The 20,790-nt window shown below is 46.4% G+C and overlaps 3 protein-coding genes across 14 annotated transcripts in view; 1 reads left to right on the top strand and 2 right to left on the bottom strand.

The window, feature by feature from the left end:
• The window catches only part of LOC140899791 (tricarboxylate transport protein, mitochondrial), a 63,318-nt gene extending 62,741 nt beyond the window's left edge, over positions 1-577 (bottom strand). For all 10 annotated transcript variants that reach the window (XR_012155454.2, XR_012155457.2, XR_012155456.2 and 7 more), the window contains exon 1: positions 372-577. Coding sequence is in view for 2 of the 10 variants with exons in the window: in XM_073315861.2 (XP_073171962.1) it covers positions 372-495 (124 nt within the window). In the remaining 8 variants the exon portion in view is untranslated. The remainder of the gene's footprint in view (positions 1-371) is intronic.
• Positions 168-13,627, top strand: TEKT1 (tektin 1). Of its 3 annotated transcripts, none has more exons than XM_073315859.1 (9): positions 168-235; positions 2,218-2,280; positions 5,160-5,406; positions 6,336-6,501; positions 7,736-7,864; positions 8,428-8,571; positions 9,477-9,699; positions 11,304-11,500; positions 13,192-13,627. In XM_073315859.1, exons 3-9 carry the CDS (start codon positions 5,217-5,219, stop codon positions 13,349-13,351), a joined length of 1,209 nt encoding a protein of 402 aa, XP_073171960.1. In that variant the 5' UTR covers positions 168-235; positions 2,218-2,280; positions 5,160-5,216; the 3' UTR covers positions 13,352-13,627. The 3 variants fall into 3 exon arrangements, with proteins under 3 accessions (XP_073171960.1, XP_073171961.1, XP_073171959.1); XM_073315860.1 differs by lacking the exon at positions 168-235 and adding an exon at positions 1,360-1,427; XM_073315858.2 differs by lacking the exons at positions 168-235; positions 2,218-2,280 and adding an exon at positions 3,269-3,380.
• Positions 13,628-14,367: 740 nt separating this feature from the next.
• On the bottom strand, positions 14,368-16,674 carry LOC140899864 (F-box only protein 39). The gene is made up of 3 exons (XM_073316048.2): positions 15,661-16,674; positions 15,276-15,452; positions 14,368-14,499 (listed from the first exon to the last, which is right to left on the bottom strand). The coding sequence occupies exons 1-3, from the start codon at positions 16,672-16,674 to the stop codon at positions 14,371-14,373; spliced, it is 1,320 nt and encodes a 439-aa protein (XP_073172149.1). The 3' UTR covers positions 14,368-14,370.
• Between the last annotated feature and the right edge of the window lie 4,116 nt (positions 16,675-20,790).

Below are 20,790 nucleotides of genomic sequence, written 5' to 3'. Positions count from 1 at the left end.
GGGCCCCCCCCACCAACAGCCCCACTGAAGCCGAGCACTCCCGCCCCCCGCAGCCCCGCTGAGACCGACTGGAGCCAACGCCCCCTCCCACCAGCACGCGCTGCCACGCCCACCCCCCGCATCACCGCCACCAGCCCCCCCCCCCCCACACACACACACAGCTGGGACCCGGGAAAGCCGCGGCCGCGGCGGGCGACACACACGGTGACACCCCCCGGCGCCTGTAGCAGCGGAGGTGCGGTGCGGGCGGGCGCTCAGGGAGTCTGAATTCCCCGCCCTCGCGGCCCTATCCTTGCGCATCGGGCGGGGCGGGCGGGAGGCGGCGGCTCCTCCTCCCTCTCCACGCGCGCCTGGCCGGGGAGGCTCCTTACCGGCCAGGATCGCCTTGCCCGGGTGGGTGAGCTTGGCTCCTGCGGTGGCTGCGGCGGCAGCCACGGCCCGAGGAACCGCTGGCTGAGCGGACATGCAGGCGGCTCTGTCTGCGCCCTCCCGCATCGCAATTCAATCGCGCCCCCGCCACTGTTCTGCCCGCCAATGCGGGACCGAGCTGGGCAGCCCCCATCGGCCGCCCTCTTTGCGTATTCATGAGACCTTATGAATATTGATGAGTGGTGCCGCGGGGCGGGCTCAGCCTGGGGGCCACTGATTGGCTGCGGGGATAGTGCGGCTCTGGGATTGGCTGGCGGTGGGTGAGGCGAGGGGGGCGGGGCGGGGAGATGCTGCAGGCTCTGTGCATTGAGATCTGTGCATTGAGGTCTGCAGGCTCTGTGCATTGGGGGGGATGCTGCAACCAGGGCCCAGTGCACTGAGGGGGATGGGGTCTGGGGTCTGGGAAGGGGGCCTCATCAGGTGACATGGCTCACAATAACGCCTCATAGGTCAAGGGGTAATGGGCTGAATTTGCAGCACGGGAGAGGTAGATTAAAGGGAGGGAAAACCTAACCCTAAGGATAGTTAAATACCGAAACAGGCTTCTGAGGGAGTTGTGGAAGCCCCCATCCTTGGAGGTTTTAAGAGCAGGTGAGACAAACACTGGTCAGGCGTGGCCAGGTATAGTAATGTTGCCTCAGCACGAGGGGGTGGACTAGATGACCTTGAGTAGAGCCCTGCGCAGATACAAAATGTATATACCTATACAAAGCGGAGATCTGCGGCGCTGCAGGGCTCTACCAGGAGCTGCAGCCGTGAAACCAGCAGCATGTTGGGCTGCTGCTCGCAGGAGCCAGCACCCAGCCTGGGCATCTCCTCGGGCATGGCCGTACCGCCCCCACAGCCCTGCCCACCCAGGCTTACTGGCAACCGTCCCGTGTCACGCGAGCGTTTGAGTGGCTCCCAGACAGGCGTCCCTTCCACGTAGCGGGGTGTGTCTCCTGTCTGGGAGCATGCGAGCCGCTTGCACACACTAGTGTGATCAGGGACAGCTGCTGGTGAGCCTGGTGCCCGTCCCCGTGGGCAGGGCTGGGGGCAGAATAGCCATGCTGGGGGAGCTGCCGGGGCTGGGCGCTGGCTCTTGCAACCAGCGGCCCGACATGCCCCTGCGGTTCCTGGTAGAGCCCTGCAGCTCCGTGGATATCTGCTTTATATCCGTGGATATCAGCATCCTCGGTTATAAATTTTGTATCCATGCAGGGCTCTACTCTTGAGGTCCCTGCCAGCCCTACATCTCTATGATTCTGTCTGATGTTATTACATATCTTCTTTTTATTTATTTTAAAAAATTATTAAAATCAGAAAAATTTGAAAGATCACATTTCTTTTTCCCTTTATGCTGTTCAGTTGCTTATTTTCATTTGTTTATTATTATATTTCATTCAAACAGGGAACCTTGACTGCTCAGTTTCTCTTTCTGGTTCTCATGGACTAACATGAGATGGTGTTTGGGTTCACAATAGCCTGGGAATGTTAAAAATTGTTCTAATTACTAAGAATAAAATTATTCTCATTGTTTTTAATTTTAAAAAATCCTCTCCATCCAAAAGTTTAATTAAAACTTGTGTTAACCATAATTTAAGTTAGGGAATAAAATTGTTTGATAATGTTTCTTTAAGGGTTCACTGAGATGTTTTAAAAATAAAGAGGCAGTTTTAGATACATAAACCAATAAACAGAATATGTGTAGGCTTGATATTTACAAATAAATATGTTTTACAAGCAAAATATTTTGAGTGTATTTCCTCTTGGACTTGAATTCAAAGTTTTATGTTTTCCCTCCTCCAGTTGATGACACTAACAGAGGGTAATGATGAAGGCTGCAAGAGAAATACAGAACACTTATTTCAGGTAAAGAGGTTCACCAGTTCTTAGTGGCTTTACATAACAGATAATAAACAAAGGTCCAATCCTGCAAAGTGCTGAGTGCCCTTAACTCTCAGGAGCAGGAGCAGGCCCTAGATTGTCAGAGCAAAAGTTCCAGAATCAAAAGAAAGCTAATGGGATACCACTGGATCACACTAAAATATTTTGGGGTGGACTTTACAATCTGGGGTGACTGAGACATGGATTTAGGTCTATGTGCACAGTTCAGCTCTCAGGGTGATCTGGAATATTTCCCCAGTTTTTGACTCTTTCAGCTCCAGCTTCTGTCTCCTTCCAAGTTTCACATCTCTCTTTCCTGTCCTTTCTTCTCCCTTCTTTCCATCTCTTAAATACCAGATCCTTCTCCTCTCAGTAATCTATAGCTATCTGGTATTTACAGAGCACTGATTGCCATAGAATTATCCTAATATGCCTAGACTAATCCCTTTTTCAGTTCAGCTCCATCTTTTCTTGTCTCTGGCTACTGATCTCCTTTTGTCCCCTGAAAGGAAAAAACATATAATTGCCTGTTTAAAAACAAAATAGTGTTCATAAAATATGTTGAAAGTCTAACGTTTTTTAAAGTATTTAATTAGTTACAATTTAGACAGTCATTTAAAGCTCTTGTAACTAGGTTTCAGTACAAGGTAGATGATAATTCATTTAGTTAGTTAGCTAGATTTAAAATAATAAAGCCGCTTATCCCAGGCTGTAGGCACCCTAACATAATTAATTGTAACAATAAATACAAGTGCATTAAGTCTCTGCGTGATAGATAGATGCTCATGTGCTGGAAGGGAAAGGACTATTATTCTCCAGCCATGTGCCTCTTCCAGAACCCCGCCCCTGTTGCCAAGGTGAAGTGTTGCCTTGTTCCCATAGGAACTGGTTTGTGTATATTCCAGGCTGTTTCTGAGACTGCTCCTGGAATATTCAGTCTGGGGGGGGGACATGCTTCACTGCTGCAGCGACTGAGGCTGAGGTCACAATCTGGAGTGACTCGGCAAGTTAAGGGAAGCCAAGATCTTAGAACTTGGCCAGCTTTTGCCATAAGCAACAGTCAGGCCAGTAGCCAGACAGCAAAAGTAGGTGTGCAGTTTGAGGGGACAGATTGGCGTGGGTGGGTTTGGCGGCATGGACTGATGTATGTCTGTATTTGTTGGGGAGGGGGTGGATTTGAAGGGAGGGATTGGTGTGTTGTGTGTGTTTAGGGGAGGGATTGTTGGGGAAACACTTGGATGAAAGCACAAAATCTCGTTTTCAGCACAAGGGTGTATTATAATATGTTTCAAGAGTAACAGCTGTGTTAGTCTGTATTCGCAAAAAGAAAAGGAGGACTTGTGGCACCTTAGAGACTAACCAATTTATTTGAGCATAAGCTTTTGTGAGCTACAGCTCACTTCATCGGATGCATACTGTGGAAACTGCAGAAGACATTATATACACAGAGACCATGAAACAATACCTCCTCCCACCCCAAAGGAGAGTGAGTTTGTGTGTGTATGGGGGTGGGGGGGGTGAGAAAACCTGGATTTGTGCTGGAAATGGCCCACCTTGATTATCATGCACATTGTAGGGAGAGTGGTCACTTTGGATAAGCTATTACCAGCAGGAGAGTGAGTTTGTGTGTGTGTGTTTGGGGGGGGGGTGAGAAAACCTGGATTTGTGCTGGAAATGGCCCACCTTGATTATCGTGCACATTGTAGGGAGAGTGGTCACTTTGGATAAGCTATTACCAGCAGGAGAGTGAGTTTGTGTGTGTGGTTTTTGGAAAAGGGGGGGGGGACCTGGATTTGTGCTGGAAATGGCCCACCTTGATTATCATACACATTGTAAAGAGAGTGGTCACTTTGGATAAGCTATTACCAGCAGGAGAGTGAGTTTGTGTGTGTGGTTTTTGGAAAAGGGGGGGGGGGGGGGAGAAAACCTGGATTTGTGCTGGAAATGGCCCAACTTGATTATCATACACATTGTAAGGAGAGTGATCACTTTAGATAAGCTATTACCAGCAGGAGAGTGGGGTGGGAGGAGGTATTGTTTCATGGTCTCTGTGTATATAATGTCTTCTGCAGTTTCCACAGTATGCATCCGATGAAGTGAGCTGTAGCTCACGAAAGCTTATGCTCAAATAAATTGGTTAGTCTCTAAGGTGCCACAAGTACTCCTTTTCTTTTTATAATATGTTTATATCTTGTACCAAATTCATGTATTTTATCATGACCTCTTGGCATCACCATTTCCATAAGTAACAAAAATTACCTTAGTGGGCCTTCGTTTTTCTTTTCTTTTCTTCTGTCCTTCCTTCCACTTTTTCCTTCCCTTGTACCTCTTGGTGTATTTTCTCCTCCATCTTTTTCAGGTCTGTTTTCCCTTAGCCTAATGTTTCTGCTTAATTCTTTTTAAAATGGTCAGCTCAGCTCACCTCTATGCCTGTTTCTACATCTCTTCTTTCTCTTCAAGAGACTTTTTCTGATTTTGCCTTCCTCTCTTTTTTTTTATTTTCCCTATTTGTCCCTTGAGTAATTTCGCCCTCCTTTTCCCATGTTTTCTTTCTTTCCCTGGGTTATCTCTCACCTTCTTCCATATTCCTTTTCAGTGTCTTTCCCTACTCCTCCCTGCCCTACAAGCCCCATCTCGCCCTTTATTCAATCCCTCAGATTTTCATGAGCCATTTGGCTGCCAGTGCCTTCCCTCTCCTTCATCATCCTCCAAGCTGACCCAAAGTCTGGTCCACGTGAAATCTTCACCTACTTCATTCAGGGGCTACTACTTACCCAGTTTCCATCCTATCCTCCCTGACCTGAAGGCAGATTCTTTTGCTATCTGTGCCCCAATGACCTGATGCAATATTATCCCATTTTCAGGTTCTCCATCCTAAGAGCTAAGCTGCTGCTTCACGTTCAGGATCTTTCAAAAAGACAATGGCCAAACTGTTGCAAGCTCCACCCAAGTTCCTCCCCCCAGAGTGGCATATTGCAAACAAGACACAATATGCCAGTGCAGAGAGTCAGAGATCCAGGTCAGAGCGACTTGTAGCTGAGAGCCAGAGGCTGGTGGATGAAATCGAAAAAACAACTCAGAAAACCCAAAGCGATGTTAACAAGAAAATAGGTGATCGTGTGGGCTTTGTTATTTTATTGATATGATTAAGGGAGACTCTCAAAAGCAGGAAATATTAAATAGTAGCAAGTTTTAATGGCTTATTTCTCCTTCCCTTAGAAAAATGGGATGCATTTCCAAATCCTTTTAAAAACACTTTGTGATGGATTTTATATTTTTATAACCAAACAGTTTCAGGCATCTGTTAGATATAGGGAGATAAATCCAGTCCTGGTATAATATTTACTAATTGTTAAGGCAAGAGCCTGGACTGAGTAAAGAAAGAAAAAAAAAAACATATCTTGGCTCACACTGAGTCATACATTACATTGTCCCAGCTTGGAAATGGTGTAGCTCCACCATGTTCCATGGGGAATTCAGAGAAATTGTGCATCAGGGTGCCAGGAGTAAGGTGGATGCAGTTGTGATTTGCCTTTGAGAATCCTCTTTCTTACCCATGTATCTCTGCAAAGGCCAGTTACAATCTGACCCTTTGAAAGCATTATTATTTTTATTACAGTAGTACCTTGAGGCACCCAGTGTGGCCAGAGCTTCATGGTACACTGTACTTAGATGTAGTCAGAGGCAGACCCTACCCCAACGAGCTTACAGTCTAATGAGATAAGACAGACAAAGGAAGAAGTATCATTATCATCCCCTCCATTTCACAAATAAAGAGCTTAGCCACAGAGAAATCAAGCAAGTTGCCCAAGGTCACACAGGAAGTCTGTGGCAGAGGCAGGAATTGAACCACATCTCCTGGCTCATAGTCCAGTGCCTTAGCAAAACCATTGCAGTACATCAGCATACAGAGCTATGTGCACGGCACTTTCTGTGGCTCGAGTCCTTTTCTGCCCAGGGCTAAGGCTGGGCCGTGAGGCTCTGTAGAAAAAGTTGGGCTTTTATTTATAATTAATGTGAAATCTCTCTTCATTCCACAGAACAGAGACTTGATGAAATAAAATTCTGGAAGCAAGAATTAGATGACAAACTAGAACAGGTTTTTAATGAGACAGAGGTGCTGTTGACTTTTAAGACAAGGCTAGAGAAAGCATTGGAGAGCTGTAAAGAGCCACTATTCATTGCTCAAGAGTGTCTCTTGAACAGGTAAGAGTAATAGCAAAACAACAACAACAATAATAATAATTAAGGGGGTAAGAAAATGAATTGCTAAGCTGTTAAAAAACCAAAAACCTGACCGTGTTATGGATAAATGATATGTCTGGGTCTGGGATGTATGACATGTAAGGCCCAATCCTGCAAAGTGCAGAGCCCCTGCAACGCCTGCTAAAGATGGAGTTTCTAAAAGGGGGTATATGGGAAATAGGTACTGAGCTCCCATTGACATCCGATGGGAGTTGGGAACTTTGCTCTTGTAGATGTCTTTAGAAATCCCAGCCAAAGTCAGCAGGATTTGCAGGCGCTCAGCACTTTGCAGATTTAGGCTCTTCATAAGAGAGACAGACACCCACAGAGAAGGAAATGCTTTGTACCCTGTGCTCCAGCAGGGGAGATCTGGGTTAGATTCCCATTCCCAGCCTCCGTCTCCCATATGGCTCCAGGCAGCAGGAGCTGGCAGTGCTATGGAGACAGTGCTTCCAGGCCTTTGCAGGGAAAATAAGGGAAATCCAAGAGCATCCCACTGGGCTGAGTGGAGAGCAGCGCTGATAGGTTTCAAGTGCACTGCAGTCTTCCTCCTCTGGAACGATGGTGACAATGAAGCGGGTCATCAAGTTTCAGGCTGTAAAGTGGATGAAACTTGAGGAATTCTAGGACTTTGATAGCAGGCATGGAGGACTGCCCTCAGAGCTCAGGTCCTGATGGATTCTCAACAGTGCTGAGCACCCACAGTTCCCATCGGCTTCTGTGGGAATTAAGGCTGCTCAGCACCCCTCAAGATGAGGCCCTAAATAAACAAGTATGTAAGAAACATGATCAATATATGAAAGCAAAGTGAACGAGTCACAGAATCCCGTCCTTTTTGTGCTTCACTGCGACTAAGCGTGTGAAGAAAGGCTGAAGGCCCAGGCCCATTCGTCATGTGTTCTGAGCAGAACTCTTTGCTTAATTCATCTTAAAAAAACCTTTGTAAAATAAGCCAGGAAAGAGAAAAGCAGCATTATTCCTGACCCTGCAAATGAAGGGCCTGATTCTCTTCTTGGTTGCCTTCCATGGAGTCACTCCTGATTTACGCTAATGTACACCAGAGGAGAATCAGGTCCTAGGAGTGGAAAGGTGGCTATGTCCAATCAGTTATAACAAGAACAAGGGCTTTGGGTCTCCAGAGCTGCAATACTCAAATGGTCGACACAGAGTGATGGCTCTCTCCTCTTTCTCTTAGGCAGAGGCGAGTTGGGATTGACTTGGTCCATGACGCAGCGGAGCGGGAACTGATAAAGGAAGTTGAAGTGCTCCAAGGGATTATGGCTTTGCTTGAGCGCACACTGGAACAAACCAATGAGCAAATTAGGTATCAAGGGGTCAACAAAGGAACAAACCACCGGATAGATCAGAATGGGGAGTGCTTCTGGAGAGGTTGGAGGAGGGCTAGTGTCAGATCCTCAGAGGTGCTAAGCAGCTGCTGAAATCAGAGGGGAGTTGCAGGAGTTAGTACTTCTCAGGGCTTAGACCACGCCATTCGATTTTTAACAGCACTGATTTCAGTGGAGAGTTCTGTTTAGACACTGACGGCACAATATGCCCCAGCATCCGTTGATTCCCAGGGCCCCAGTCCTGGTCCCACACCAGTGAAGCCAGTGGGAGTTTTACCATTGACTTCAATGGCGGCAGCAGCAGCATGCCCTAGATTTTTACAACTTGTAACTCACAGTATTGCCTATTATGATAATAACATTCATATTTTCTTATTTACCTGATCCTGCCAACAAGCTGCATGGATGTCAGTGGGATTTTTGAGTGCCAGTGGATGGCAGAATTTGGCCCTTTAGTGGTGGTTTACCTCCATTAAAAAGAGAAGGGGATAAGTATTTTGTTAGGTTTCAAATTAAGAGAGTCTAATTGTTTTCCCCCGAGGTTAAACCGTTCAGCTAAATACAATCTGGAGATGGATCTGAAAGACAAGTTCACCGCCTTGACAATTGATAACTATTGTTCCAACTTGACAAATAATACACCTGATATAAGATATGCCAGAAATGTACTGAAGGTTGAAGGAAAGTAAGTGGTTATTTCCCTAGCTACACATCCAGTAGTTATACAGACATAATATAAACTGTCCCTGTAATACAAAGCCTAACATACCCACTCCAGTTTATAATAAGGTTATCTGTCTGTCTGTCCGTCTGTCTGTCTATCTTAGGGATTTATATCGCAGCCCATCACCATGGTATCTGAGTGCTTTTCATCTAAAATCACTACTAACAACGAAGTTCCTAATGGACCATTGTTCTGTTGAATGGATCTGGTGCTAATTGTTTATGAAAGCAAAACTTCATGGCACTGGAAACCCACAATGGATTTACTAATCTAACTTCCAGTTCCACCTCATAATGATTGCAGAATGTGGTCCAGTAGATTGGCCATTGGAGTAGGAGTCAAGAGATCTAGGGTCAATTTCTGGCTTTGTTATTAATCTGCTGTATGACCTTGGCAAGTTGCTTCCTCTGTTTCCCCACCCAACTTTTGTCTGTTTAACTCTTAAGCTAAAGTCTTTTACTATATGTTTGTACAATGCCTAGCACCATTGAGCCTGATGTTGATTCTGGCCAATAATTATAATGATGCTTAATAATGATGAACATAATAATAAGCAAAAAGAAAAGGAGGACTTGTGGCACCTTAGAGACTAACCAATTTACTTGAGCATAAGCTTTCGTGAGCTACAGAGCTGTAGCTCATGAAAGCTTATGCTCAAATAAATTGGTTAGACTCTAAGGTGCCACAAGTCCTCCTTTTCTTTTTGCAAATACAGACTAACATGGCTGCTACTCTGAAACCTATAATAATAAGCAATAATAATACTGCTTCTTTCATATTAATAGAGATCTGCTGTCGTTAATGCATTTATGAATACACAAAGAGGGCTGAAGATACATAAAGAGACTTTTTTTATTTTATTATAGTTCTGTGAGCCCTGAAGACTGGGTAGATTTCTCAAATGTAAATGTTGAAAAGGCTGACAAGCAGAGGAACAACTCTTTGATGCTCAGGGCCTTGATTGACCGAATCTTATCCCAGACAGCAAGTGACATGCGCAAGCAGTGCGAGACGGTGAACATTGCTTTTAAGAACAGGGTGAAGGAGACAAAAGATGCAAAGAACAAACTGGAGATCCACCTTGCTAAGGTAAACACTAGAGCAGGGGAGGGCAAACTATGCCGGATCTGGCCCGTCAGGGCTTTCAATCCAGCCCACAGGATTGCCGGCCCTGTGGCACAGCAGGGCTAAGGCAGGCTCCCTGCCTGCCCTGGCCCGCGCCGCTCCCGGAAACGGCTGGCACCATGTCCCTGCGGCCCCTGGGGAGTGTGTGTGTGTGGGGGCAGAGGGCTACATGCACTGCCCTCGCCTGCAGGCGGGAAACCATGGCCAATGGGAGCTTCGGGGTGGTACCCGCAGGTGAGGGCAGCACGCAACGGAGCCGCCTGCCCCACCCCGCCCCCAAGAGCCACTGCCGGACATGCCGGCCACTTTCGGGAGCGACACAGGGCCAGGGCCAACAGGGAGCCTGCCTTACCCTTGCTGCGCGCCGCTGCCACCCCGGAGCCGCTCGAGGTAAGCAGCGCTGGGCCGGAGCCGCACCCCTAACCTCTCCTGCACCTTGCATCCCAACCCCCTGCCCTGAGCCCCCTCCTGCACTCCGCACCCCTGCCTGCACTCCCAACCCCCTGCCCTGAGCCCCTTCCTGCACACCGCACCCCCTCCCATACCCCACACTCCCTCCTGCACCCCAACCCCCTGCCCTGAGCCCCCTCCTGCGCACCACACCCCCTCCCACATCCTGCACTCCCTTGTACACTCCAATCCTCTGCCCCAGCCCTACATTCATGGCCCTGCATACAATTTCCCCACCCAGATGTGGCCCTTCGGTCCAAAAAGTTTGCCCACTCCTGCACTAGAGGACAGTCAGCAGAGAAAATAGGACAGGGACATCAGCCAGTTCTATTGATCCAATGTCTTGAGCTATTGTGCCTTAAGAATTCTGACTTTGCAGTTCTAAGCTGGACAAAGTCCAGTGCTTTTTCTGTTTTTATAGCTAAAGTACCATTGGCTTTTCCATTCCCAGTTATACAAATCCTCATGATTGCATGTGTTACAAGGCACATGAAAGCTTGGAGGCTCTTGATGATAACACAGTGCTACATATTAGGTAGTAGCCATTCAGAGGCAGCTATGGTCTAGTGGCCGTGTCTGGACCTGGGAATCAGATGACGCTTGCTGTGTGACCTTGGACAAGTCATTTAACCCCAAATTTTCAAAAGTGGCCTGTAATTATGGATTCTTCAGTGTTTGGGTGCCCAACCTACGACCCCTGGAGTGAAATCCTGGTCAACTGAACTCAACAAGAGTTTTGTGACTGACTTCAATGGTGTCAGGATTTCACCCCTGAGTTTTAGAGATGCTCCACAACACAGGTGTCCACAATTCAAATGGATTTCAGCTTGAGTTGTGAATGCTTAGTACCTCTGAAAATCGGGCCCTAAGTATCTCAAATTGGACACCCAAAAATTGAGTGTTAGAGACCACTTTTGAAAATCTTGGTCCTAATCCTTTGCTGCCCATTGTGCTGCAGTTATCCCATCAGTAAAATGGGGGTAATAATCCTTGCTCACCTCTGTACTTTGAGATCCACCTATGAAGTAACGCCTTAGAATTGCAAAGTATCATTATTAAAGAGGATGTCAAGTTTTCAAGTGGCACCGTGCAGCACTTCCCTTTGTTGATTTACTAAGGTGATGGATGAGATTACATCCCAGGAAAAAAACATTGCGGCCTTAAAGAAAGCTATAATCGATAAAGAAGGACCTGCCAAGGTTGCTCACACACGTTTGGAGACAAGGACCCATCGTCCCAACGTGGAGCTGTGTCGTGATATGGTCCAATACAGGCTGATCAGTGAGGTTCAGGAGATCACAAACAATATTCAGAGGTAAGTGAAATGGTGAAACAGCAAGAAGTCAGTGGTGTTGGTCACTGGGCAAATGTAACCAGCCAAAGAAGTAATAAATACAGACACACGCACAGACATACCTGTTCGCACACAGTTACCACATGTTTTCAATATTCTGTATACCTATTTTTCTAGATATGGTGGTAGAGTAACAGAACCCTGTTAAAGGGTATGTCTACACAGCAAAAGCTATGCATTGCTTAGTCTACGTGAATTAATTTGAATCCAGCCACTGTTCCTCACACGTTCTTGTCAACTGCTGGAAATGGCCCATCTTGATTATCACTACAAAAGGTTTTCTTCCCCCTTCCTCCCCCCGCCCCCCCCCCCCCGCTCTCCTGCTGGTAATAGCTCATCTTAAGTGATCACTCTCCTTACAGTAACACCCATTGTTTCATGTTCTCTGTGTATATAAATCTCCCCGCTGTATTTTCCACAGTATGCATCCGATGAAGTGAGCTGTAGCTCACGAAAGTTTTTGCTCAAATAAATTGGTTAGTCTCTAAGGTGCCACAAGTCCTCCTTTTCTTCTAACAGCTGTGAAGACAGCGCAGCATGGGTAGTACAAGCCCAGCCCAGGCCCTGGCTACATATTTGTCTCACTAGCCTGCTCTGAAGCTTGTGCTGTGCTCTTTTCATTGCAGTCATTACCTGTGTTATTTGGATTCAAACTAGCTTGGGTATGCTAGCCTGCGCACAGCTTAGCTGTCTAGACGTACCCTTAGTGCCACGTTGTTTTCCCTGAGAGAGTTATGGATATTACTGTGGTTTTTCCACTCGTTAGATCTTTAAATTATTAAAAAGAAGATGTGATGGGAATGCCTGGAGCATCCCAGCCCCAGCTTTGCCATTATTGTCAAGAAAAAATTGTACTTTGTACATTGTTTTGTTGTCCTTTAATTATACCATTTCCCATCTGCTTCTGCTTGAGGAGAGCGAATGTTGAGGACTGTTCGATGTTGTGGCTTAACAACCTCCTTCAAATCATTTTAATTGGGAGAGTCAGTTCTGCAAAATCGTCAGTACCCAGTGTGTTCCCAATCAAATGGTGCTGTTTACAAAGGGAGGGAGGTTGCGCCTCTTGGATCATATGTGGAAGAGACCCTTAGCCAATGGACTTATCCCCTCCCACTTGGCATTGTCTCCCAGTCTCTGTGGAGTGCTCTTTGCTGATTAGATGATATATCTGGTGGAAGGGCTGGCAGGCCGGGGCAGGGTTGTTATGGGGGTTTGGGGATTAGTGGCATCCCCCTGTACCCAGCAGAGTTTATAAGGAAAAGGTAATGGAGCCAGGAGACATATTATCTTGCCATTTGATACCCCTTTTTAAGAGGGAGAGGGGAAGGGCTCCTGGACAACCATGGCCAGGAGAAGTCCCTGATAGCATGGCTCCGAAAGAGCTGCATTGCTGGAGAGCAAAGCGGGACAGAGAGGCCCAAACACCTGGAGGCACAGAAGCTCCTTGTAGGAGGCCACGGGACCTGCAAGGTGCGGGGGCATCTGTCCTGCATGGATGGGCCACCCCCGCAGTGGAACAATGTGGGGAGAAACCATAAGGGGATCTTCACAGAGATTTCCTCCCACCCATCCCGTTGGGAGGAAGTGATGCCGCTCAATAGCAAGAAGGTACATGTAGTCAAAACTAACGTCGCTCTTTGTTTCACCCCTAGACTAAAGGACACATTGGCACAAGCTGAGGTGGAGCTGAAAGGTCTGAGCCGTCGACAGCTTTCACTGGAGGAGGAGATCCAGGTCAAGGAGAACACACTGTACATCGACGAAGTGCTGTGCATGCAGATGAGGGAGTCCATTTCCATTAACAACTTCTGAAGCCCTGGTGTCGGATACAGCATTCTCCCACACTGGGCCAGATTCTACTGGGAAATACACCAGGGCAAAGACGGAGTAAGCCCACTGAACATTAACCTAGCGCCTCTGTGTTTACACAAGTGTGACTCAGAGCAGAACCTGGCTTAGGTGTGTGAATTAATTAAAACAGACCTAAATGCCTCCTCCACAGCTGCCTGTGTCCCAGAAAGTCTATTGGAAGCTTTCCAGTAGACATTAAAGTTATGGAACAACAAGAAAAAATCCTTCATTCCAGCCACTTAGCATATCTTGGGTGCTGTCAGTGTCACTGTTTTTCTTTAACAGATTTTTTTAACTACATAAGCATGAACAGATATTCCTACACAAAGTCACTGGTTATGTTAGACAGACAGGAAGCCAGATCATGCTAGTTAGGGCCAGCTGTGGTGATGTGTACACCTGTCCACTGACAACTGGATGGAGAATGTACTTCAACCAAACGTAAGATAACTGCTGGCAGAAGCAGTGTTGGCTAATGGATAGGGCACTAGACTAGGACTCAGGAGACCTCCCTTCTATTTCTGGTTCTGTCAATGGCCTGATGGGTGACCTTGGGTTAGTCACATCCCCACTCTGGGCCTCAGTTTCGTCACCTCTAAAATGGGAATAACGATCTCCTTTGTAAAGCACACTGAGCTCTACTGATGAAAAGCATTATATAAAAGCTAGGTATTATTGTAAATGTGACTGTCCTGGCAGAATAATATTCTCTTCTTCCTTCGGTGCCATTGCAAAGACAAGACAAAATAACAAAGATGAGACACTGCGGGCCATCTGCGAAAGCCAGAATTTTAATACGTGGGCCTCTAAAATTGCTCGCTGCTTGTTACAGTTCTAGTGGTCTTTCCCTTTCATTGGCTTTCTCTTTCAGGGACATTGTTAATACCATTAGTCTCCCCACAGACTTCCTCAGAGGACCAGATCAGACATTTCCTAATGTGACTGGTTTTTATTTTAACTCCTGGCTCATCACACACTGCTCACACCATTGGGTAGGCGATGACAAAATAATTAAGCTCTGAGTCGATCAGGTTTCTGAACTTCTTGTAAATGTCTCGCAGCAGTCGGTCCTCTTCACTGGTCTCATGCCTGGTTGTGTAAATCCTCACCTGCGTGGATGGATCATAGACACACAAAGCTGCCACTGCAGTTAAGCTCGTAATAGGGAGAAGCCCAGGTGGCTGTTGAGACTGCTAGATAAGCCAGCCAGCTAGTAAATGTGGTCAGATCCTGAAGTCCTTACTCAGTTTTTGCTCAGACAAAATTCCTAGGGCCATCAGTGAGAACTTGCCTTATTACAGACTGAATGAAAACCTAGACTTCCCCGCCTTTGGGGATTTCAACAGCAGAATAGCTAGGAAAACGAGTGCCTCATTCTCTGATCCCCAGGATCAGCTCTTGGGGTCTCTGCTGGAGGATCAGGGCTCTGGGGTTCTGCTGTCTCCCTGGCAGGATGGTTTCCCCTGGCTGCAGCTGTCCCTGCCCATGATTCAGGAGAGCATCCCTATTCAGGACAGAATATAAGCACATGTTTAAGTCACACTGAAGTCAATAGGACTTAACCACGTGTTTAAATGTTTTCTTGAATAAGGACCTTCTTTATAGGGGCTCCCGAGCATGGGATTCTGGAAGAGATGACATCGGGGTTGTCACCTTATCGTACCGTTTCTGAGCATTCTCTGTGGGGCTGGTCAGGACATGGGAGACCCATCTCTGCAAGTGGACCTTGGGAATACACGCAGGATTCTTACACTTCCTCACAATCCCTTTCCCTGCATATTAATAGTAACTTTCAAACCACATTCAGAGGCACTGCTGCATTAGTATGTTCGTAAACTACATTTCGACGGGGTGGATGGTGGGAGGTTTGGAAAGAGATTTTTACCTTCATGGTACACAAGACACATTTCCCCTCTGCCCGATTTTGCAGCAGCCTCTCCACAAATGCCACACTGAGGAAGGCCCAGACTTTGAGGAAGAACAGCCTCTCGCACGATAACACGAGCTGCAGCAGCTCCTCATCCAGCAATTCATGGTCATTGTTGAACTCTAGTGTTAATTTCTTGAAAATAAATAACAGTGTCAATGTCTATACCAATGGGCAGGGCAGTTATGTATGGGACTCATCTCTTGTGAAAACTGCCTTGTGGAGCTCTAATGACCTCATGGGTCAGGGTTTCATTTTTACACCGATAGTTTGGTACAATGCCCACACGGCCACCTGGTTAGATTAGTGACAAAACGGTAAAACATTGCTGTTCCCACCATACCTGCAGAATGTGTTTGTAGGCTGGTAAGAGATAGGTGAGGGTCGGCCTCATCGACCAGTCTGGGTCACTGAAATAGCAGCTCCGTAGACTGATGCTCCTGAGTGGGATCTCCACTAAGAGTATCCTGGCTAGACTGTTGTGCTTCATGACTCTTTCAAAGAAGAAGTTCACTTTCAGTTTGGGTGCTCTCTTGGCTAGGTTGGCCCAGGACATCCCCCAAACCACCTGCCCGTGAGGGTCATGGATATGGCACTTGATGTTTATAGTCCAGAGAGAATGGGCGTTGTGCTCGCACAGGATTTCCAGCAATTCATCGGAGATGCAGTTGTAATTGAGAGTCAGGATGACCAGGTTGCGGAACGTGGACATAGTCTGGTGGAACAAGGGGCTGCTGTAGATGGAAAGATGGTGGCTGAAGAAGTCTTCTATGTTGATTTCAGAGGCAAAACTTTTGTTTTTCAAGTAGCTCAAAGAGCTCAAAAGCTCACAGCCTTCTTCCAGTGTCACTCTTGCTCCTTTCAGGTTGAGATAATCAAGGTGCTTGCTCATTCTTTTCAGGAAAGTACTTACGTTCTTGATAAACTGAGTCCTGATCCCATTTTTCCAGACCAATCGGTCCAACTCCAGGTGCTGAATAGTCAGGGATACCAGACGGCTGTTACATTTGCCCAAGCGCGAGAGAAGCCCCCTCATAGTCACTTGAAATTTTCGGGTCAAAACAGCATTGTAAGGATTCAGGAACTTGATCTCTAGGTGTTCCAAGTACTTGCCGAATCTCTTGACGTACCACAGAGCAGATTCAAACTCGGATGTGTTTGACCTGGATGGCCGCCCACTGAAGGTGATTGTTCTGGTTCTCCAGAGAGAGCCTGAGTACATGGCTTGATTCCATTTTTTACAGACTAAAGCAGCCCGAGATCTGTCCCTGTCATCTAGCCACCAGAACATGTTGCTCAGGCAGACGTCAGGCAAATAGGCCCAGCAACTCTGCTCTGGTTCACTGTCATCCTCCATGAAGGAGACAGTCAGTTCCTGTTGGGTGCAGAATCAAACCTAGATGGTTTCTGGATCAGGAAGGCTGTGGGTAGTTTGTTTGCTAGAACAAGAACGTTCCAAGTGAATAGCAAAAATCCTGCCTCTTTACATCCGAACGACGGTGACCACATGAGCTCTTGGGTCTAAACTGTGATCTAACCAAAAGAGAAGCAAAAGAGAAAATAAGCATAATACTGTTATGCTGAAAGATGCTAATGGCTGCCTTCAAGTGGGTCTGTGATCCAAAAACAATGGCAGACCAGGTTAAAGCAATGTGTGTGCTAAGCACCCTTCTTTCAAGCTCAATGGAAGGAACAATTAACCCCCTTTATGTGGTGATAGCTGGAGAAAATAAAAGGCATGAGGACTAAGCAGAGCTAAAATCATGTGGGTTGAAAGGCTTAGTTGATTGCCAATGCAAGGGGCTAGGGTATTGTTTTGCAAGGTGTGGATACACAAGTATGTACATGAATTAAAGGAAACCAACAGAAAGCCAAAGAAGCCATTGTGAGTGCAACCCTGAGGTTGAGTGTTCATTAGGAAAAAAGGTGTGTTAGCTTGAGTTAACTAAAGTAAGTTCCGGGGGAAGACAAGGCAGTTTGTAGTTTTCACGCAAGTTAGCAGGTCAAGTTAAAAACTACCTGCTCACTTGTGTGACAACTACAACTGCCTCGTCTTCACTAGGATTTACTTCAAGTTAGCTAATTCGTGTTAGGAATATACCTCGTTTTCTCCAGCGTAGACGAGGCCTGAGAAGAAACAGAGAGACAGAGCTTCTGGACAAAGAACTTGCTGGAGTGGCAGTCCTGGAAATTTCTGAGCAAGGAAATTGCCTGCCGTTTTTGTTTAGGGAGACAGTACTTTATGTACATTCTCTGTAAGTTAACAGGATTGCAACAAAGAAATACCTGATTCATATAATCAATTTCTCTTCTCAGCAGAAACAACCCTACAAAGCTCCAAGCGTTGGTTCACTGCTGTGGCCAAAGGGGCAATTGTAAAATTATGTAACACCAAAAGGTACTGTTTCAGTTCCTTGACCTCCAATAATGCTTAAACCTTCGATGGTAAAATGATATAGAAGTTCCAGATCAATTTGTTAAATTTTCTATCTATGCAGACTCCAGAAGCTCCTGGAAAACACCAGTGTAATTGAAGATGGCTTTTCTGCATGATCAGTTATTTCTTGAGCAGCCTCAACTCAGTGTTCTTGGTACTGTACAAAGAGTTGATTTCCTTTGTACTGCACAGATTAACTGCACTGCCTGAGATGAACCAGCTAAACCTGCTGATTTCAGCTGCTCTTCTGGGTTAACATCACAGCCTATTTTGGGAGGTACTGTAAAGAAGCTTTTTGAAGCTTTCCAAAAAACTTTGAAAATTGGTCTATGGAAACATCACATCCAGGGAGTTAGGGGAATAAACATTAAGCTGTTCAGCCAATGGAGTGATCCAATTATTCAGTCCATTTTAGGAGTCCAGTGTGGTCCAATGGATAGGGCACAGGTAGGGAGTCAGGAAACCTGATGGAGGGTTATAAAATTAGATGAACAAGGCATGTCATGCAAGAAGAGTTAGTTACCGGTTCTGATTTCCATGCTGGACTGGTGGGAAGGCATTCATACCCCAGCACCCTTCCCTCTCTGAGCTTGTCCTGGCAGGGCTCAGTGAGCACTGAGACATGTCATGTGCCTGCACTCAGCCATTATGAGGGAACAGCACATAGCTTCTGTGATGTCGCAGGCCCAGCCTGGCTTTATCCCAGTACAAATGGGGAGGAAGTCAGTTGAACAGTGTCCTTGATGTGAAGGCAGGAAGGAGAGAAAGATGCATTGCTTGGGAGCTCAGTGCAAACAGCATACAAGGAATCTTGGGGGCTGCTGCAGTACATCCTCCCCTTCCCTCTATGAAACCAGGTGATGCGTCTGGAAGCTGAGCCGCAAACTGCAAGGGAAGAAAGTGGTGCTTGCTCCAGCTTTTAACCTAGGGGACCCAAACCTCATGCATGCAATGCAAGTTGGTTTCCACTTATGACAAGATAATGCTTCCATCCTTTTATAGACCACTCAATGCAAAACAAGTGCATGGAATAATCTGCAAGTATTTGCTCAGTTTTCTGACACTGGGTTTTGATCTGCTTGAGGAAGATGTTAGGCTATACTTTCTCACTTATTTAACGTGTTACGGATCAGATGCATCTGAAGCTGGTGGATTGTCACTATTTTTGCAGTCACCGGAGAGTGAATTTATCTTTAAACAAAATAGCTCCACCATACTCAAGCTTTAAGTTAAGTAGCTAAAATCACTTTTGTCCCTATGGCAGTGAAATTGGAAAGAAAGCTGTACTCTCTCAAGCTCCACCCACAAAATGAGCCCCACCCATTTGTGACACCAGTATAAGATGCTACTCACAGTATACTGTTCAGATTTTCCTAATATGATCATCCCTACATGCTTTGATTAGCTGTGAAGTAAACAAGGCTGCCATTTGAACGGTCAATCTTAACTTCAGGTTTAACCCCCAATTGAGAAGAATGAGAGCAGCTCCCAGCTCCCTGCACTACGGCTGCAGGCTGTCCACATACTCAGGCAGACTTGTCACTGTTTGTAAGTACAACTTTTGAAAATTCTCTTTCTAACAACAAGGGATATATATTTATATTTACACAAATGCTTAGTTTTTGGAGCACAAGCTGGCTGCTCCGTTCAACCCCAGCCCATTTAGTTTAATTGTTGTACCACAGTGTTTTGTTTTACATGTGACATACATGCCAGAGAAGTTAAAGCATGAGTGCACCAGGGTTCTACGACGTTGCTTTTAACTCTGATGGGCCTGAGCCAAAGCCTGTGCTCAGAGAAGAGCATCCCAGAGTTTGTGTGTGTGAGTGGGGGTGGTGGTGGTGGTGTTGAAATACAGATCTGATTTACAGCCCAAGTTCCATCTCTTGTTTTTTGATGACGGTCCTTATGTTACTACACCCAAGTGGCCGCTATTAAACAGAGTGGGCCGTTAGCAAGAGAATCCAATTCTGCCCTTAGACTTCAGTAGGAATTGCACACATGTGTCTGAAGATCAAATTTAGCCCATACAGAAGATGTAGCAGTTGGTGGCAGGGCCAATCTAGTTATCATACTTATCAGCTCTCCATTACTGTAGTTATCTGAGCACTTCACTGTCGTTGATGTCGTTATTCTCACAATACCCCTGCGAGTTAGGGTAGTTGTAACAAGGTGGCCTGCTCCTCTAAAGGCCAGAGGGCACCAGCCCTGTTCCATTATCACACCCAGCTGGGAAGGGATCAGGTGATCCATAAGGGCTGAAAGGGGCTCACTGAGAAGAAAACTACAGAAAGCAAACAGGCTTCTGGGGTAGGCCTCGGAACAGAAGGTGAGGCCTTTGTTGTCTGCTTTGGCCAAGGGACTAGCTTTGTTGGGTGAGTTTTGTGTTTGAATAATGAAGTGAGGAAGAGGGCCTATTCCAGACTCTGGGAAGGGTGTCAGGCCAATGGGCTACAGAAATGCTGCTGTTATGCCCCTTTTACAGATGGTAAATTGAGGCCTAGAGAGACTAGGTGACTTGCCTGAGCTCTCACAAGACATCTGTGGTAGAGCAGGGATTTGAACCTAGCTCTCCCACTTCCTAGACTAGGAGCCTAGCTACCAAACTAGCCTTTAACGATTCTGCCTCTATCTAATCCAGGCCCCCTGCAGCTATATCTCTATCTGCTTCCCAGGGCTAAGCAAGCAGGCTTTTTTGAAGTCTCATTTCTTTGGTGGATTCAGTCCATATTGAACTGTTATGAGTCAAATTCATCCCTGCTATGAGCAGAGCCAACACCCCATGAAGGCAGTGGAGTTAAACCTCAATTCGTTCCTATCAGCCCTTGTTTGCAGGGGGCTAAATGCTTCTCTGTTAAAACCTGTACAATTCCATTGACATAAGGGGGGTTGTTGGGGGTGTGTGTGTGCAGAATGACAGCAGACTTAGTTCTGGACTCTTGGGGAATTAATAAGAGGCCTGTGGGAGTGGAAAACTTTGTTCCAGTGGCATTTAAAACATTATTGTTCATTCACTTTACCCCCTTCTCCTTGTGC

Source organism: Lepidochelys kempii, chromosome 17, assembly GCF_965140285.1.
Source record: "Lepidochelys kempii isolate rLepKem1 chromosome 17, rLepKem1.hap1, whole genome shotgun sequence".
Lineage (NCBI taxonomy): Eukaryota > Metazoa > Chordata > Testudines > Cheloniidae > Lepidochelys > Lepidochelys kempii.
Note: the sequence above shows the minus strand (reverse complement) of the source record. Positions and strands in the feature narration are given on the sequence as shown.

Excerpts from the sequence above, each read along its gene's own strand:
- LOC140899864 (XM_073316048.2), bottom strand. The coding sequence starts at position 16,674 with ATGGAGGATGACAGTGAACCAGAGCAGAGTTGCTGGGCCTATTTGCCT. Across the intron at positions 15,453-15,660 it reads CCTACAAACACATTCTGCAG|AAATTAACACTAGAGTTCAA; the intron begins GTATGGTGGGAA and ends TTTATTTTCAAG. Across the intron at positions 14,500-15,275 it reads GTGTCTTGTGTACCATGAAG|GTGAGGATTTACACAACCAG; the intron begins GTAAAAATCTCT and ends CCATCCACGCAG.
- TEKT1 (XM_073315859.1), top strand. The coding sequence starts at position 5,217 with ATGGCCAAACTGTTGCAAGCTCCACCCAAGTTCCTCCCCCCAGAGTGG. Across the intron at positions 6,502-7,735 it reads CAAGAGTGTCTCTTGAACAG|GCAGAGGCGAGTTGGGATTG; the intron begins GTAAGAGTAATA and ends TCTTTCTCTTAG. Across the intron at positions 11,501-13,191 it reads ATCACAAACAATATTCAGAG|ACTAAAGGACACATTGGCAC; the intron begins GTAAGTGAAATG and ends TTTCACCCCTAG.